At 41.2% G+C, this 18,721-nt stretch overlaps 2 protein-coding genes across 11 annotated transcripts in view; both read left to right on the forward strand.

The window, feature by feature from the left end:
* Window positions 1–15,569, forward strand: part of MDN1 (midasin AAA ATPase 1) — a 109,214-nt gene extending 93,645 nt beyond the window's left edge. For 4 of the 10 annotated variants that reach the window (XM_082307862.1, XM_082307866.1, XM_082307869.1 and 1 more), the window contains 14 exons: window positions 553–873; window positions 1,150–1,307; window positions 1,692–1,793; window positions 1,954–2,155; window positions 2,805–2,978; window positions 4,503–4,660; window positions 6,507–6,596; window positions 7,529–7,644; window positions 8,272–8,446; window positions 9,078–9,151; window positions 9,250–9,364; window positions 10,323–10,386; window positions 12,125–12,267; window positions 13,632–14,818. In XM_082307862.1, coding sequence (XP_082163988.1) covers window positions 553–873; window positions 1,150–1,307; window positions 1,692–1,793; window positions 1,954–2,155; window positions 2,805–2,978; window positions 4,503–4,660; window positions 6,507–6,596; window positions 7,529–7,644; window positions 8,272–8,446; window positions 9,078–9,151; window positions 9,250–9,364; window positions 10,323–10,386; window positions 12,125–12,267; window positions 13,632–13,820 — 2,081 coding nt within the window. In that variant the 3' untranslated portion in view covers window positions 13,821–14,818. The other 6 variants (XR_014227773.1, XR_014227774.1, XM_082307865.1 and 3 more) reach the window with 6 other exon arrangements.
* A 562-nt stretch (window positions 15,570–16,131) lies between these two features.
* Window positions 16,132–18,147, forward strand: LYRM2 (LYR motif containing 2). The gene is made up of 3 exons (XM_082307871.1): window positions 16,132–16,240; window positions 16,652–16,792; window positions 17,733–18,147. The coding sequence occupies exons 1-3, from the start codon at window positions 16,196–16,198 to the stop codon at window positions 17,811–17,813; spliced, it is 267 nt and encodes an 88-aa protein (XP_082163997.1). The 5' UTR covers window positions 16,132–16,195; the 3' UTR covers window positions 17,814–18,147.
* Window positions 18,148–18,721: the final 574 nt, after the last annotated feature.

The raw sequence follows: 18,721 nt of genomic DNA on the forward strand, positions 1-18,721 counted from the left end.
CAGATATTGAGCTCTTTTTCTCTATAGGAAGAAGAGAGGTGGTGGTAGGATTCTGTATAACAAGAAGCTGCAAATTCATTTCTGTATATCAAAATATCAAGATACCAAATGCAGGCCAGATTAACATTACAGCATTTTCCTCTACCTCTCTTTGACATGCACTGTGGAGCAGGCTTTCTCATGTATCCAAATGATATACTCTAATTTTTGCTAGGCGCTCCTTATTTCATTGTCCAGTTGCTTTTGTGGTTTCAGTTGTTTCTATGATATTTACAAGCATTTGCACTCAAAGTCAACTGACCCTCAAGAATATTAGGTTAAAGGAAGTTAATAGGAGTTCACCCTGCTGTATTGTTAGTTACAAACCAGTTGTGACTTAAAGAAATTATCTGCTATAGAAAATCATAGATTCTCTGTATAGAATTATCAGTATTTTCTCTAAGATTATTTTGATAGGCTGGGCAGTTTTATTCCAAATATCTGTAATGCTCGCTGTCTCTGTACTTCACTGAAAGTTTTGTATATCTTTCTGATTTTTTTTTTTTAATCCAGAAGAAGAGAATGCTTTCGAAGTAGATGAGAAACCTGTTGATTTAAATGAGGCAGAGAAGACAGAAGAACAGAATGAAGAGGATACTGGTGAGACAGAAAGAGATGATCAAGATGCAGAACCAGCTGAAGAAGGTGTTTCTGAAGATAAAGAGGAGAAGGAAGATGAAGGGGACAAAGATGCTGATGATCAGGAAGAAAATGCAGGGAACACTGAGGATGCAGCAGAAGAAGAGTCACAACCACCTGAGGAGGAAAAAAATGAATCTACTGAAGATAAGGGAATCCCTGCTGCTGACCAAGGCCTTCAGCCTCAGGTAGAGAGTAATAAATAAAAGCCTGATTTGCTTTTTTTTTTTTTTTTTTTTTTTAAATTACCTTATACAAGACTTAAGAAATGGATGTGTTCTATGATACTCTAAAATCAATTTGACATTGAGTAGGTGTAATGTTAGTGAAAATCTTAATCAGGATAACAGAGATGTGCTTACTATGAAATTGGTGTATTTCTTTCATCTGTATTCCTGTTACCTCCTTGGCCTTCTGTTTCCCGATGGGTTTTTTTAGAATGTTAAAATAAACTGATGTTATTTCAGGAAGAAGAGGGTAAAGATAACTCAGAGATGAATGAACAGACCCCTGAGGCTGAGGAAAGAATGGAGCATGAAACACAAGGGCAGACTGGGCAAGAAAACCTGCAGAGTGACAGTGCTGTTGAGCTGGCTGGAGAGGCTTCAGAAAGAGACCAGTCTAAAGAGGTAAATTACATGGAAGTGTCCTAGTTAAAAATGCTGAACTGGTGAATCTGTTTTCAAGTTACAATCAAGGAAATGCTGCCTTTTTTTTTAAGAATTGTGTCTAAGATTCAATTTTTAGAACACCAATTATAAATTCACTGAAAAAAATTTGAAGACTGTGTAGACACCTTCATAGCAGTGAAGATTGCGTGGTAAGCTTAGGCTAATTGTTGAGCTGCAGAACTGTCTTCCCTGCTCTCCACAACAATAACGCTTGCAGTTGTGAGCTGTTCGTCATTCACAATAGAAGGTAGCATAGCATTACAGTTGAACTTCTCAAATTTGTCTACCAACAGTTGCTAAATCCCTTTTCAATTACTGTTGCAATTTTTTTTGATCTCTCAGGAATACGGAAGTGGAGCTTCAAGTGCAAATCAATCAGAAGGCCATGAATCCACACGCATGGCCCGGATGGCTTCTCAGAAGCAAAGCAGAAAAAATACCCAGGTTCATCTCTTCTCTTCAGTTTTGTTGTTGTTAATTTGAATGTCTTAATATTAACCAGCAAATAGGCAGGACTCAGTTTCTCCTTATTAAAACTCTTGTTCTAATAGGTGTTCTGTTGCGCCTCACTTGAAGTTCACGGTGTTCATTTGCTCTTTTTCAGAGTTTCAAGAGGAAACCTGGTCAAGCAGACAACGAGCGCTCAATGGGGGATCACAACGAACATATCCACAAGCGACTGAGAACCATAGAATCCAGCAGTGAAGCAAAGCAGAATACAACTGAGCCTAAACAAAACGTGGAGGAGGCTGATGCATTTGAACATATCAAACAAGGCTCCGAATGCTATGATGCGCAGACTTATGGTATGGTGGTATTTCTGGGTGTAAAGAGTCGTCGTTGCAGAATGAAATCCTGAAGTGCTCCTATTTACTGTAGTTTTTCACAGTATTTATTTTTTTTTAGTTATGTTTAACAATTCCTGCTTTGGTTTAAGATGTAGCACCATTTCACTACAATAAATGCTACTCTTTGGCAATCAGGTTCAAACTGATGATAACATTTTTGAAAATACTGAATTGACTCATAAAAATGGATTTTAGTTTAATAAACATATTTAAAATCTATTCTCTCCAAAACTTGCTTCAATTATTTTGAAGCCCAGACTGCTACCACACATGCAAAATAGTTAGGATAACACAACAGGTTCTTTTATTTTGTATCAAACAAATGGATGTCTCTTTAAAGATATTCCTCTAATCTAAATTAAATAAATTGCTTTCTATTAAAGTAACTAGTCTATTTCTTTCATTGGGATTTCAGGGCAATAGCTTGTTGATACAACGTGGCACAGCACAGTGAAAGACAAAACTGAGGTTTGAGACAATAGCTCAGATCTCTTCTGAAGTTCACTAAAACTGATAATGCAGTGGCCTCAGAATGCAGCATTTTTTTGGTAACTTCACTACTTTTCCTTCCTCTTTCCCCTTAATAAGCATTGTTGCCTTTATACAGATGTAGCTAGCAAGGAGCAAGAGAAACCTATTATGCCTCTTGAAGAAAAGGAAGAGGGAGATTCTGAAGATGCAGCTATGGAAACAGAAATGCAGAACAATGAGGATCTCACAGCAGTCGACACAGAGGAGCTGAAGCCCGAGAAAAAGAAGTCTACTGCCACTGAAACTCCTGGTACATTAACTTAAAAAAACATTCTAAACATACACTGATGTGCATCTTTAAATGTATATGTAGGTATTGATATTTGCATGTAATGGATGTGTATATATTTTAGAAGACTAAAACATCTGCTCTTAATTGACTTTTCTGCAGCCGTATTCTTACTCCTGCCTAGTAACCAGCATTAGCCTTTGCTAAATTGGTTGAGTGACAGAGGGGTTTGCTGCTTGCTTTCAAGTTAATGGTCTCTAATCTTAATCTACTTCTTTGAAGAAGTAAAAAGCAAACGCTTTCCCGCTGTTAGATACAATGCCAATTCGCTTAATTAATTGGGATATAACAATGCACTCCAGTGTCACCAGCATCAGCACCATGTAACTCAACTTTTTTTTTTGTGTGTAACTTCTGACAAAACATCAAGAAGTTGAGGAGCTGGTCTGAACAACATCCGGTGAGGTAGCACCGGTGTCACTGTCTCGCTGCTTTCTCCCTCAAGTGGGAATGAAACACAACAAAACTGAGCTGCCTAACAGAAAATGGCTATCAGACACAAATCGTTAGTAGATGAGAAGAAGACAGGTCTGACTTGTCAGCCACACATCCCACACAAACAAAATAAGCTAGATATAAATAAATATCTCTTGCCAATTGCAAGTATTTAATTTTGATGAATCGAAGTAAATGACACTGTAGCTTGGAATTTTGAATGGTTTTCTTATCAAACAACACAAAAGCTGGCTAGAGAGGTGAGACAAGAGTTTTACCAGCCTGAATTCACCTTCTTGCCTTCCGCTCCCTTCAGGTTTAATCCCTTCACTTAAATCTCTTGCTAGACTCATTAGCTTCATGGTACAGGCATGCGTGTAATCAGTCGATTTGTTTTTCCACGTGATTTTCTAACGGTATGTTCTGAAAAACTAAGATCTTTGAAGCATCTCCTACAATGTCATACTCTTTTTGTTCTTAGAATAATTCTTAAAAAATGAGTTGTTAAACAGTGTAGTATAGTAGAAACACTAATAAAAGAAAATCTTTAGTCCGTTCCTTTATTTGTAAATTGACTTCTGATTTATAGGAAACTGTTCCATTACAAAACTAGAGAGTAAAAGGTGAGATAAGAAAAGACTGCCATTATTTTTTTAATGATGATTTTCTGAACGTTCTCAAATTGCTTTATACCTCCTGTCACTCTGTCAGAGAGGCTATGAAGCTCAAAAATGTACTTCACCAATGGAATTTTCAGGTGTTAAAGATCTGTTCGCTAATATTTTGTTCATTTTGCAAGAAGGTTATAAGAGAGAAAAACAGTTTGCATAAGGAAATGCATATTTATCTGTTCCAGGGAGTTGCAAGGTGTATTTTTCCTATTCCTAGAACTAATTGTCTTAAAATTCATGCACTTATCTTTAAAAAAAAAAAAAAAAAAAGAGTCTGGATTTTCTCACATGCTTTGTAGTACACTTTGTAAAAGAGTCGAGATACAGTTCTTGTATTATGTGTGATCCACAAAGTTAGTAATTAGTTTTGTGATTGCAGGACCACCTGAAGCAGAGCCAGAGATCCAGACTTTTGACTCTGAAGATGTCAATGACTCTACAACAGAAAAGTTACCGAAGGCGACTGAAGAGAAGCCAGAGAGAAGCAAGGACTCTACCATACATACAGCCCATCAGTTTTTGATGGACGCTCCCCAGGTATGATACCCAATGTATCTTCTTACAACTACAGTAGTAGGTCAAATAAAACAGACTTTTTCTGTCTTAGTGAAACTCTGAATGTGAAAGTTTAGAATAACTTTCATTCAGACAACTCAGTAGCTTGCTGTTCCTTAATAGCAGAATGAAAAGTAACACACAGCGCGCTGTTGTATACGCAGCTGAATGATGACTTCAAAATGACAAGTCCTCCCCATCATTATGTGGGAAGGTCCTCTCCTCAGTTGTCTTAAAAAAGCTTTTTTTTTCTAACTGTCAAGAACTTTTTCTCAGATTAATCTGCTGATCAAATGCTTGGGTAGAGTGGAAAGCGATGGGCAATGGTGTGTGGCCTGGAAATTAAAAAAGGGTTCAGAGTGAAGAGAGCGCTAGGCATCAATGACTTTAAAACACCATTGTGGACAAAGAATTCACCTCAGCTAATTCATCGTAATATATTACTGCCTCAAAAAAGCTGATTGCAAGTATTATAGAACCTTTGTGAGCCCTTTAGGAATGTCTCAATTCAAAAAACATTATCGTAGCCTAGAAAATCCTAGAGCTTCATGTAACACTCGTAGTTTCCCAGTGCAAACTGTTAGCTGTGCAAAACCACATTTTATCATAAAGAGCTATGGCATAGAAGCAGTTGATGGTGGATAACCGGTTGATAAAGTAAGAATACTTTCAGTAGTATTGACCTTTCAGAAGTATTGACCTTTCATGCTTATAATATTGTGTCCTGAGTACATACTTAGAGAGCGATATTTTACTGTTTCTACACACAACATGGAAAGGATTGTGTGCCAGCTATACCTGGTATTTCTGTCTTAATGCCAAATGTTGCACCTCTTTGGAAAAAGGCTGCTGAATGCAAGAGTGCTCTGTTGTCAGAATAGTTAGGTGCCTTCTGTTGTTTGGGGGTTTTTTGGGTGGGGTTTTTTTTTCCAATCGACATGCAAAACCTGAAACAGGAGGGGGAGCTCTTGCAGCACCAGTTAAAGCAGAAGGGAGAAACGATAATGGGGAAAGTGCAAGTTCTCACCTTTCAGCAAAAGGAAAAGAAGCCCCCTCCATGTACATTCTTCCTCCCTCCCTTAGACCTGCAGAAGGTGACCAGAGGGACTGCTGCTCATTCTTGAGGAATGAGGAGTTATTGGTACCGTTCAGTTTGCATTCATAGGCTTATTTTCCTTAATCCATAAACCTGCAGGTTATGCAGACCATGTACTACTGTTTGGCTAAACTATGGTTTTACAAATCAGGAACAGAAGTTGTCACTGAAAGCACAGTAAAGGTACAAGAAGTGTAATAAAGCTTGGGTGTCCTTTAACAGAATGGTTTATCAAATAGTATTTGCTGGCAGGTGAAGAGGAAGATGCCGTTCAATTCTTTAAGGGGTCTGAATGAAGCTTTTAAAAAACTGTGATTAAGAGAAGCATATTATATTTTGGAAGATACTAGATAGTATTGAATAGTTTGATCTCCATTACACTGTCATTAAATCTGGTGTTTATCAAGATCATTTCATTGAATTATCTTGAAGTTCTGTATTTGATTATTTTCAGTGTCTGTATCGTAGATGTTGCTAGCTTTGTTTCTATGTTGATTGTGTCACAGATGCAGGTATTTGTGGGGAAGTATTTACCCTTCCTGTACATGGAAGCTATTAAAAAAAAAAAAAATGGAGATTTAGAATCTTCATTTAAGTTTTTTTCAGGTATTTTTGTGTCTAAAAGAATAAGAACAATGCATTCTTCCTTTTTTATAGTTTGATATAGTTTGGGGATCACCAGCTGTGTGAACTTATTTTTCTGTCTCATAAATGTCATAACTACACTTCTAGCACATCGTTAGAGATCCCGAAGAGCTAAGAAAAGAACTTGAAAGGCAATTGGAAGCTTGGCAGACACAGCAGTCTGGAACTCCAGATGAGGTTCGTGACCTTGTTTTAGTATAAAACTGTCGTAAGAATCCTTCATTGCATTATTTCATTTTGTTTTACTGCTGAAGCATTGAGGAAGCCAAGCAGGCTGGATTCTAAATATTCAAAACAGCATGACTTAGATGCTATTTTTGTTGTTATGTTTAACTTATTCTGGAAAAAAAATTACATCATTATTCTTAAAGCAGGATGATGTTTCGGATCGTGTTCTGAATGTGCTGTGTGCTATTTGCAGAAAGTTACTCTGCTGGTAATGGCTTCTAAAACTTGCATAGTTAGGAACATTTTTCTCAGTCCTGCCAAGCTCCTTCCATTTTGAGCTGTCACCTGCAGTTAAGTGCTGGACACCACTTTCACAAAATTATGACGGACAGAAGCTGTCTTTCAGTTGCAGTGGTGGAGTTTGACCTGATCAACAGCAGAACCAGAATACGACACTTGCTCTGACTGTCCTAGTCATGAATTGTAAACCATATTTGGAAGTAATTCCTGGATGAAATTGCTAGTGTAGAGGTTTAACAATTTTGCTGAATTTTAATTAATGTAAGTAATACTATTTTTGGTGGCCAATAGAGAACCTAGCAGACTTTATGGCTTGCCTTGCTGTAATACCAACTATCAGATGCTGGCCGTTACAAGATTTTCCTATATCAACAGCAACGCCAAAGTTGCTTTGTGTACTCCTAGAGGAATGGTCATTGCATGTTGCAGCTTTGTAGCAGCAAGGAGCATGCTAAGTTGAAGGCAAATTATCATCTTTATAAGGGGCTCACAAGACACCCCCACAGTTGCAGCTGATAGTTACCTACTGCCTCCCCCTTGGTACACTAAGGCTTGTTTTCTTTTTTTCAGGCAGTGTTTCCCAACTTTTTGGTTTTTTCATAATTCACTTTTATTTCTTTCTGTGGTGTATGATGTTTTAGGAGAAGGAAGCAGCACAGTTGTGGCAGAGGTATTTAGTACTGACAGCTCCTCTATCACAGCAGCTTTGTGAACAGCTACGACTCATATTGGAACCCACTCAGGCAGCCAAATTGAAGTAAGTTGGGTCTTTCTGAAGCTTCTAATTTCTTTAAACTCCTGGTTTTGGAGAGCTTTAACCTCTGTACAACTGCAGCTTGATGTTGTTCTTGCTTCATAGCAATTATTAGTGTTTGCAAATGTGTTTATTTTACCTTTGTATGGGAACACTAGGTTATTTTATGAAATGCAAAAGTGATGTAGTAGTAGGAACCCATCCTGAGGACACTGCCTCCTATTTTTTCTTCGGTGCAACAGGTGATCAAACCAACTTAAACCCATGAAGTGCTGTTGAGTCAAAGATTATGTTAAATGTCAAAATGTTCTATGTTGTTTTTAACACTGATTTTTTTTTTAAGAGATCTAGGCTTGTTTCAAACTGGAGGAGTCTAAATTCAAGGTCTTCCTTCCACTTTAGGCACCTAGATTTAAGAACTTCTTTTAAAACCACTGAATATCCATTCAAATATGCATTAAAAATGTGAGATTTTTTTTTTGATCTATACTTAAATATGAATATTAGAGCTACTAATTTTGGTTTTATTATATTTTACAGAATTTTGTTATTTCACTGCATATGCTGCATAGGCCAGAATTTCCAGAATAAGATATTTGCTGATAATCCCATCTTTTTCTTAACTTTCAGAGGAGACTACAGAACAGGGAAGAGACTGAACATGCGCAAAGTGATTCCATATATTGCCAGTCAGTTCCGAAAAGATAAGATCTGGTTGCGAAGGACCAAGCCCAGTAAACGACAGTACCAGATTTGCTTGGCTATTGATGATTCCTCTAGTATGATAGACAATCACTCTAAACAGGTAAAATAAAAACCTTGGAAGAAGTACGAAGAAACTACCCCTTGTTGATGAGTACGTCAGCTGCAGACCTGTTTCAGACAGAACTGGTGGCCATTGGGAAATGGGACTCTGGTGATTCTAGAACAGTTATTTTTCTGGTCCATGCACTTGAACTCTTGTCACTTCATGGCCAAGAGATTTGTTACTAAAAAATCAGTGAAAGTTAGCTGAAAGGAGGAGTTGTTAAATTTTCTAGAGGTGTACATATCCACTGGAAAATTATTTTTGTAGCCTATAAAAGGCCAAAATTTGCTTAGCTATGCAGTTCATTGGAGGATTAAATATTAGTTCATCATAGCTCACTTGGAGGGTTTTTATTTATTAAAAATGTGTGTTTCCTTCTAAATAATTATTTCAGTGTTTATTTCATTAGCCTGCCTAAAGTGGAATCTCTAAATCAACCAGCTGAAGCCCTCAAGTAGAACTAGTGTATCTTTATTGCCCAACTATAACAGGAAAAAGGACAGGAAGTCTCGTCATTTATTTGAATAGATGATAAAAAATAATTTAGGTAACATTTTTCATATTTAATACTGAGCTGTGAGTAAAACTTGGAATATCCTAGTTTTCATGTAACTTTTTTCTTTAATAGCTTGCATATGAATCCCTGGCAGTTATTGGAAATGCACTGACTCTCCTAGAAGTGGGACAAATTGCTGTGTGTAGGTGAGTTTATTTGAAATCTTGACTTTTTTCCAAGACTTCAGAGCAGAATGTAAGCACTGGTTTCACACTGTAATTTGTTCTTCGTTCTTTTCTTAAAGCTTTGGAGAGACCGTTCAGCTGCTGCACCCGTTCCACGAACAGTTCAGTGACCAGTCAGGGACACGGATATTGCGTCTTTGCAAATTTCAGCAGAAGAAAACGAAAATAGCCCAGGTAAACAAGAATGCCTCTAGGGTAACAGGTTTGCAAATCTTTTCCAGACAAGACAGCAGCAGCTTCATGGTTTCATGATCACTTTGTAATGTTTACTGGTTGGTTGTATTAGCTGGTTAGATAAAAAAAGAGACAGAATGGTCACAATTTTTTAATAGTAAGAGTGTTTTCTCACTTTTAGTTCTGATGTATGCCACTTATAAGCATTCATCTTTCTCTTTTTTGTACCGGGTCTTAAACAGTATTTTGGGTATAAGCTATTGGGTACCCCAGTGCCAAATCACATCAAAGTTTGTGGGAGTTTAGGAGGTTTTCATGCCATGGATTCCACTGTAGTAGCAGGAGGAAGAGCTTGGTATGTTTTGTCAGGCTGTAAGTTTGTCAGACTTGACTGATTCCTGAAGAAAATAACTTTCTGTAGTAATACTTCCTGGATGGCTGCAAAGTCATTGTCTTTTAGGAAGGTTTTTGCAGTCTCACCTTTCCAGACTTGAATATCTTCTGTTAATATTAAAAGAGAAAGGAGGAGACCCAAATAGCCCAATGGTAATCTTATAAACGCCAAAACTGGGAGGACTCGACAGTTGATGTCCTTAATTATAATAGGGAAAATGTAACTAGATACTTCTGTTGCAAGTTGAAGCCAAAGAAGTTCAACCTAGAAATAGGAAGTGTATTTTTAATGGTGCCATTAATCACTTAAACAATTTACTGAGGTTTTGATGGCTTTGTTAGCATTGGAAAGTCTTTAAATACAGATTAAAAGATTCTCTAGTTCAAAAATACTTACTAAATTTGAAGCAGGAGTTAATATAGGAAAATGCCAAAGACTGTATCTGTGTAGGTGGTCAGACTAAACTATCTTGGCCTTTAAAATACAGAAGTATGTTCTTTAAAAATGTAATCATTATTATTATTTTATGATGAGATAATTTGATCTTATTTTTTTCCTCTGCAGTTTCTAGAATCATCAGCAAATATGTTTGCTGCAGCACAGCAGTTGTCTCAAAATATTAATCCGGGTGAGCTTTTGCTTTTTGTTACTATGCTTGTTGCCGTGGCAGCAGAATGCTCACTACAGGCGCAGAGCACTATCCTGCCAGGAAGACTCCTAGCGCCAAGACATCACTTGCATTAGGGCTTTGGGTTTTGCTTTGTCAAAAGGAACGTTTGGTTGAAATTTAGCTGAAAACCCAAAAGATGCCTACTTCATATTTGTCAATAACTTACTGAAATTTTGTTTAAGGCTTTTTTAAAAAGGCACGCCTTACCTGCCTCCCTTTACGTCATGTTTCCAGATTGTCTTTAAGTCCTAGACACTGCCTGCTTTGGAGCACTGTCCAGCTTCCTAGTGACCTTGACTCGCTAGGCACTTCTGCTCTTGCTTGAGAGCTTGATTTCTGTAGGTATCCAGAAGCACACTGTTCTGAAGGGGATAAGTGTTTGCCTCCTACCTGCCTTTCGCTGCGGTGCAAGTTTAGGTCATGAGCTGCTTGAATTTCCCAGAAAAGCTGCAAGGCTTGTTACCTCACGGCTGACCCACAGTTAGCCTAAAAGGCTGCTTTGTGCTAGTTAAAAGCTTGTCATGGTGGCACCCGTATTTTAGTTGTTAAAGTACTCCAAAAAATGGACAATCTGGGATTTGTGATCCGCAGCTGCTTTGCCACAGGGTGGCCAGGCTGTCAGAATATTCTGAAGGGGAGCAGCATCCAGTCCTGTTAAACTAGGCTGGGATGCAGCAGCAATCGGGCAGAGATCAGCAAGAGAAAAGGCAGTAGGAAACATCACCCCTTTTTGTAAAAAGAGCAAGCCCGGTCACATTTGGGGCCTGTCTGCAGAAAAGGAGGAAGAGTTCTTCATCCCTCCCTAGCCGTTATGCTGCAGGGGGGACGAGAGAGAGGTGCTTGCATTCCCGACTGTAATTACTGTTATTTCCCGGGTAATTAAAAGATGATAGATACATAACTTAGTTAGAATGTCCCTTTAGAGGGATATATGTCTGACTGGGGGGGCAACGTGGCCCGAGTAACACGTCTCCAGAAAGCAGCTGGTGCTAAGGAACCCAGCATCTGTGCTGTGTATGTTTCAGGAGGTTTACTTCAGACGAGCTCGTCTGGTGCCCCGGGCTTAATGCCCTGTAGTTGTTGGACTGCCTTGACGGTGCCTCTGGAGCCTGTCTTCTGGTTTAGTTCCCTCCAAAAATAATCCGAGATTGCTCTCTGATGGAAGCCAAGCCCGTTGAAGTGGGGACAAGAGGGAAACATCTTTCAAAAGCACAGTCATAGTCCAAAGTGAAACGCTAATACAGATGCACCCAGAGGTACCTGCTTCTGGAGGAACAGATTTGGACTCTTCTCCATTGCAGCAGCTGCCGCTCTACTGCGGTAGTGTTCTAGGGGCTGGACTCTTACAAGTCAGCCAATATTTAACTCCTGGGCGCTTACCAGGCATGAAAGACCATGACTCAATTTATTAGGTATTTTCCAGGCCTTTCATCCTTGATTATGCTACTGATGGACTGGGTTTTTCCCCAGTTATTCTCAATGGTATCACACAGTGGGAAAAACTGTCTTTCTTGACCTGCTCGTAACTGCAGCTTAACGTTAAGTCACAGAATTCTATTTGATAAAGACTTAATTTCCTTAGGAATACTCCAAGGGTTTTTCCATTATACCCACAGGACTGACAACAAAATAGTCTGTTTGCCTTTTAAATGGATTACTCTAACTTACTGGAATTTAACATGTTCTTTGTGCTCAGAAACAGCGCAGCTGCTTTTGATTGTATCTGATGGAAGAGGCCTTTTCTTGGAAGGCAAGGAACGAGTGACAGCAGCAGTTCAGGCAGCTCAGAATGCCAATATCTTTGTTATTTTCGTAGTGTTGGACAATCCTAATTCCCGGGTAAGTCAGTGAACAAGGGAGAAGTATTCAAGTGCAGTGAACGAGAAACATACAAATCTTTTTCTTGTCTTTTGTAGTGCTTTACAGCTATCTTATCTTGTGCAGAGGTGAAAGGTATTTAGCCCAGTTTTAGTTTTTCACATCTGTCAGATCTTCTATGATTTCTCTGTACTGTGATGCTTATCCTCTTTTTGTATTTAAAAAAAAAAAAATTGGCTTCCATGCCACAGAAAGTCTAAGTAAAGAGCTCCTGTCTTCCAAGGTAATGGTTGCAGATTTTGACCACCAGAAAAGTAGCTGGCAGGCTGACAAATTCAAAGTTTGAGAAATGCTTTGTTCGTCTCAATTTTGATTCAAATTGAGCATTTCCAACAGCAGTCTCCATTTGATATGGCAGCTGGACCCAGTATGAGATTAAACATTAGACAGAAAGTTGTATATGAGAGTTACTTAGTGCCCGAATTGGGAAAGCTGGGTACTGTATTTGGTCGCTGTGAGAGAAAACTGTTACGATTTCCTTGGCTGGGAAGCTGAAACATCCGGGAGCTTTTCAGAGAGACTCTGTAGTGCAATAAGTGAGCAAACTTAAGCCCTGCTTTGAATTAGGTGAAGACTCTAATGTCGTAGTTCATGTTTTCTTCCTGTATCTTTATTTTTCCATACAAAACTCATCTGCTATATTTACTGTTGGAAAATTAACAATCTCTTGCTGACAAACTATTATAAGGTTCTGATGAAACCTAGCTATAATGTCAAGTGAAAATTCGGGGCAGTGAAATATGTTTTTTATAAGCTTTATTAATTTTCTGAGCTGCTACACTGAGTAACTAAGAAGTTACTTTACAAGAAGCACAACTGGAGTTTAATCTGCTTTTTGTCTTCATAGTACTTGTTGAAATGTTATAAAATAATTTGCTAAAGAATCATGTTGTATTAGATCACTGCACAAATGCAAGTTGAACTCTTAGCCCTAAAGAGCTTACAGATGAGAGTGTGCCAGAAAGGCATCAAATGTATGAATAAAACTAGAGTGATAACAGTAAACTCAAATCATAAAATACTAAGGAAAGGCAGGATTTATGTATAGAACTTGGTACTGCAGAAGCTTAAGCTTAGTCTCTTCTAGCCTATAATTCGTCGATTAGAGCACTTTTATCTAAAAGGGAGACAGCATTTAACTGCTTTGTGTTCAGCTTTTTATTTGATTTACCATTGCACACTTACGGCTTTGAATCTTAAAACTCTCTATTAACTTTTAATTTAACAGAGGAGGAATTATAAGTATTTGAAAAATAGGATAAAAGATATCAAAGGCCTGTAAAAGATGCATGTGGTTTAGTAGTCCTATCAATTCTTTTTGGCAGGATTCCATTTTGGACATTAAAGTACCTATATTCAAAAGACCTGGAGAATTGCCTGAAATCAGATCTTACATGGAAGAATTCCCGTTCCCATTCTACATGATCCTTAGGGATGTGAACGCGCTTCCAGAAACGCTCAGTGATGCGCTCAGACAGTGGTTTGAACTGGTGACTGCCTCAGACACTTTGTAGACTTTGTAGACAAGGTCAATACCCAATTGCTGCTAAACCGCTGAAATACAGGAAACGGCGTTTCGTCGGAGAGCTGGTGAGGTCTCTTTCTAAGTCGGATTAATGTGCAGGAGCTGCCCTCTGGCAGTCAGACTGCCTAGGAACAAAATGGTTTAGGTGCATCCTTCCACGTTCGTCAGAGGAGAATTATGCAATGGCGAGACTGTCGTCGTCTTCCATTGCCTATTGCCACAAATAACGTAAAACTTTCTTCAACTTCTCTTGTAATAACTTATTACTTTAAAAAAAAAAAAAGGTATTGCAATAAGAAAAATCGCTCTTGCTTCTCAGAAGTCATTTCTGCATTAGAACAACTTCAGGTGTCTTGCAAAAAAGCATTCTTAACTTCACCCGTGTGGCTGGTGCCTCTTCGGGAGGGAGTTGGGGGAGCAGGAGAAGCAGATGGTTTTGAACAACCAAAAAAATAAGTACTTGAATACTTGAAACTATTCTGCAGTTAAACACATCCTATTTAATTATTGCTGATTTTTTTGTCTGACAATGTCAACAGGGAGGTTTATGAATAACGCCGTAGGATCATCCCTGTATTATCAGTTTACACTGTGAAGTTTGCCCCTCTATCCAAGGCAGACATTGACGACCTTTCATTAATCCGATGTCTTAGAGCATGGACATGATTTTTCATTGCAAAAGCTATGCATCTTATATTGTCTGTACTAATAAAAAGAGGTACCACTGTTTGTAATTATGATGTCTGTTCTTTCAGTTGATCAAAGCTTGAATAAATTAACCAAATTTGCCACATGGAAATGCCGGGCATTCTCTAGCAGTGCACAAATATGAATTTGCATATGAAAACGTATTGTGGTTTATGTAACTTCCAACACCTATCCTCCTTTTATGGGGATATGCCAGCCCCGAGTTTGGATTAGGGGTTCAGTCTTTTGACTTCTCTCAATGAAAATCTGAGGGAAACTTTGTTTAAATGCCCCCGGTCTGAACTCTCTTTGAAGATTTTTCTTTGCGTACAGAAATTGAAGGTGTCTCATCCGAAGCGTGGTGCAGGAGTTGATCAGAAAATGGCTGGAAACGTGGGTGTATTCCCAAAGATGTGATCGTTCTCCTTGGCTTCCAGATCAAAAAACCTTACCTGAAGTATTGCTGTAGCTGTTCTGAGATGCAGCAGTGGTGAGACCTGGAGGTGTGCAATGGCCCAGCAAGGCTGTTTCTCCTATTTCTGTAGCTCTGCCACAGCTAATTCATGATAAGCAAATTTCAGAACTGAAAACTTAACAGAGGAACTCTATCCCATCAGAATTTAAATGTCAGGTAGTAGGCAGTATCCTTCCAGGGTTCTCTAGATCTCTCATACGTGTACACAAATGCTTACATGCTTTGGGAAATTTAGCTGTGAAAGCAGGTGGGTTTAGCTGATTAGGTGATTCTCCAGAATGTACTTCCATGTCGGACTTGTACTGAGTATTTGCAGAAAGGAACTTGGAGAAAATATTTTGGAACCAAAACTTCTCTGAGGATTGCAGGGATGCACTTCCAATGCAAATTACAGTTTGTGGCAGGGATGTCGTTACAGCCTGGGACACAATTTTATCAGCAGTGCTTACTGCACAGATGTTTAAACAAACCAATTTTTTTCTCCATCTGTAACTATATTTGGTACAAGCAAGCGCTGAGTAAGTAACACAGAAAGGCAAGACATCAGCTAACTTGTGTTTTCGCTGCAAGCCATCTCTGTATTCATCGACACATCAGTGCTAAAGAAATGACGAGTGCCGTTGGCAACAATCACCTGTCTGGGCACAGCCGCAGGTACTTTAAAGGATACAAAAGGCAGGTAATTTTCACGCCTTCTGTGCTGCTTTAATTTGATGCTATGCTTAAATGTATGAGGGGTATACTTCCATCAATCGTCGAAGCACAGGCCGGCCCCCAGCCCTTCTGTTCATTACCTGGGTGCTTGTTTTGTTGCTGGAGCTTGACTACAGTTTTGCAAGAAGGAAAACCGAAAGGGGAACCTGGAGCAGCAGCCCCGCAGCCTCCGCTTTTGCCGGTGCCGTTGCTGAAGGGCCTCCGGCTCCCCGCAGCCCCGGCCGGCGGCTCCGTTCCGCCCCGGCCACGCAGGGCGCTTGGCTCTGGTTTGGCTCCGCGGTTGCTCTGGGCCCTGGGCACCCGCCTCTCCTCGGCTTGCTGGCCGCTGGCCAGGCCAGGCGGCCGCCCCGGGGCCAGCGAGCCGGGCCAGCGCCAGCCCCCGCTGCGGGCCCAGGCGCCTGCCGCAGGCGCAGGAAATGGCCGCCGCTGGGCCCCGCCCGCCCGGGGCGGGCTCGGCGGCGGCGGCGGGAGAGGCGGGGCTGGGCGCCATGGCCGCTAGCCGCCTGCCGCCGGGCGCCCTCAGCCTGAAGCAGGTACGAGCGGGCGGCTGCGGCCTCGGCGGCGGCCGTGGGCCGCGCGTCCCCCTCCGGCAGCCGCTGTCCTGACAGGGCGCCTCGCCGGGGCCCCGGCGGCAAAGGGCAGCAGCGAGGCGGAGGGCGGCGGCGGGCGGGCGGGGGTGGCCGGGAGGGCGAGCCGGCCCTCGCCCCTCCACCGCCGCACCTCGTGCGTACGGCTGGCCGCGGGCGCCACGACGCGTCCCCCGCTCGGTGCGGCCCCCCGCGTGACATCTGCGGCCGGGGACCGGGGGCGGTGCTGCGTCTTCCAGGGAAGGCGGTGGGGAAGGTGGTGCTGGCTTCAGTGTCCCTGCCGGCAGAGGGGGCGCGGAGGGCACGGCTCTCGGCGGCGTCCTGGGCCGGGGCGAGGCTTCCCTCTCTCCTTCCCAGTTCCTGAGGCGGCAGCAGGTCCTGCAGCTGTACCGGAGGATCCTGCGGGCCATTCGCCACGTCCCCGCCGAGGCCGATCGCCGCTATCTGCGGGACTGGGCCAGGGAGGAGTTCAGGAGGAATAAAGACGCGACCGAAGAGGTGAGGATGGGGAGGCCGCGGCCGCCTGCCCCCGGCACGGCCCGCGCGCCGTCGGCGCTGCCTGGCGCGGGTTCGCTTCGTGGGTGCCGCGCTGGCCTGGCGGGGAGCCGCCTGTGGCCCGCTTCTCTTCGGGAGCATTCGCGTGAAGAACTCGCTCAGCATCCCTAAGTGTCATCCCCCCGTTGGCCGTCGTCACGTGTCGCTGATTGCCAGAGAGTAATCTCTAATTCAAAGGCTAAAACACAAACAAATCCTGCTTACTCTAATCACAAATCAGAAAAATCGTACTAAATAACAGGATCACTAACATAAACTTATCAGCAGTCAAGCTTTCTATAGCTTCTTTGTTTCATCTTTAATTTCAACTATAGTCAAGCTGAACGCAATCAAATTGGATGGTTGTGGATAGGAAGCGTGTATGAAATGCAGGCACCTTCACGCTTCTTGTCTGTCTCCTGTTCTCGGCTTTCTAGTGTGTTCCTTTCTCTAGCCAGTGCTCAAGGAGTCGGTGGCTGAATTATGCAGACAAAGCATTACAGTACTTTTAGATAAAAATAACGTTGAAACATCCCCTTGCTCTGTAAAACACCTGTCTTCATAACGCCTGTGTCCGGTCGTCCCTGCTTACTTGCGAAGGCGATGGATACAGCCGTGTAAAGAAACCATTATTAGGAGCTTGAATCCAGTGCAAAACTGACTTTTAAAGCAAAGCCATAACCAGCTCCCAAACACATCGTTAAGGAATTGGACAAAATTAATTCACTTATTCACCTGTTTTTTAAGCATCTCAGTGACTATAGCGGTACTTCGCACAAAGAAAGAAATAGATCACACTAGTGCTGCTAAGAATCATGTGTATTTTAACGTGTTAAAACCTGCGTGCTTGCGTAAAACCTGCGCTGTGCGCAGACGTTCGGTTCAGTAGCTTCCGTTTTTACAGGACGCAATCAGGATGATGATTACTCAGGGCAACATGCAACTTCAGGAGCTTCAAAGAACACTTAAGCTGGCACAATCCTGATCTTCTTCATTTCGTTGACAGCTGGACTTTGATCTGCTGCGAACAAGCATGGTGTTTTTTCCAGAATGTGTTTATGATGATAGCAGCCTTTGCTGACAACCTGGTAACGTCTGAAGGTGGAATCTGCCACAGCGGGGTTTTTTGTTTGTTTTTTTTCCCCTTCCTCTTCTCAGTTTGGTTACCCTCCCGTGTGGAAATCCCTCTGACACAAAGGACTTTAAAGAACTGAACGGAGGATGTAGCACGTGTTGTGGGAAAAGCAGAAAGCACCAAAAATTACAACAGCGGTGTTTGTTGTGCCAGGGAAATGGGAAATAAATATAAGTAAGTCAGATCATTTTGTCTGTCTTGTCTTGTGGCAACTCTACGTGGTAACATTCATAGCGGTAACAGCTCTTTCTGTACCGTGCCAAGGATTTTTACCAAAATTTGGGATTAAAAAAGGCATTTGGGATAAATAAATGGGCCCAAACCAAATAAATATGATAAAACATCAGAAAATGTTTTGTATGTAGATGTTGATTTTCAGTTATAGCTGAATAAAACTTAAAAGGGGAGGTCTTTATATATGAAAATGCGAGATTTTAGCCCCAGGAATGGTTATGACCGAGTTAACAGGAAGTACCTTCAAGTTTGTATTTAAAAGTCAATATAAAGTAGAATTACAAATAGAAAATACTAACTGCAAATACCGTGGTCTGTTTTTCTAAATGTCATATTACTCCACTTTGAATTGTTAGCGTGCAGCTGTTCTTACCTTCCTGTGAATTGCAGTATATGTTTTTTTTTTTCCCCAGATAATTTAAAAATGCCAAGGTGAGTCTGAGATTTTCTCAACGTCAATAGCCAGGGAACGGCAGACAGACACCCAGCTATCCAGTAGCTGTCTGCAGTTCAGGTTGTGGTTT

Source organism: Platalea leucorodia (assembly GCF_965183815.1).
Source record: "Platalea leucorodia genome assembly, chromosome: 3".
NCBI lineage: Eukaryota > Metazoa > Chordata > Aves > Pelecaniformes > Threskiornithidae > Platalea > Platalea leucorodia.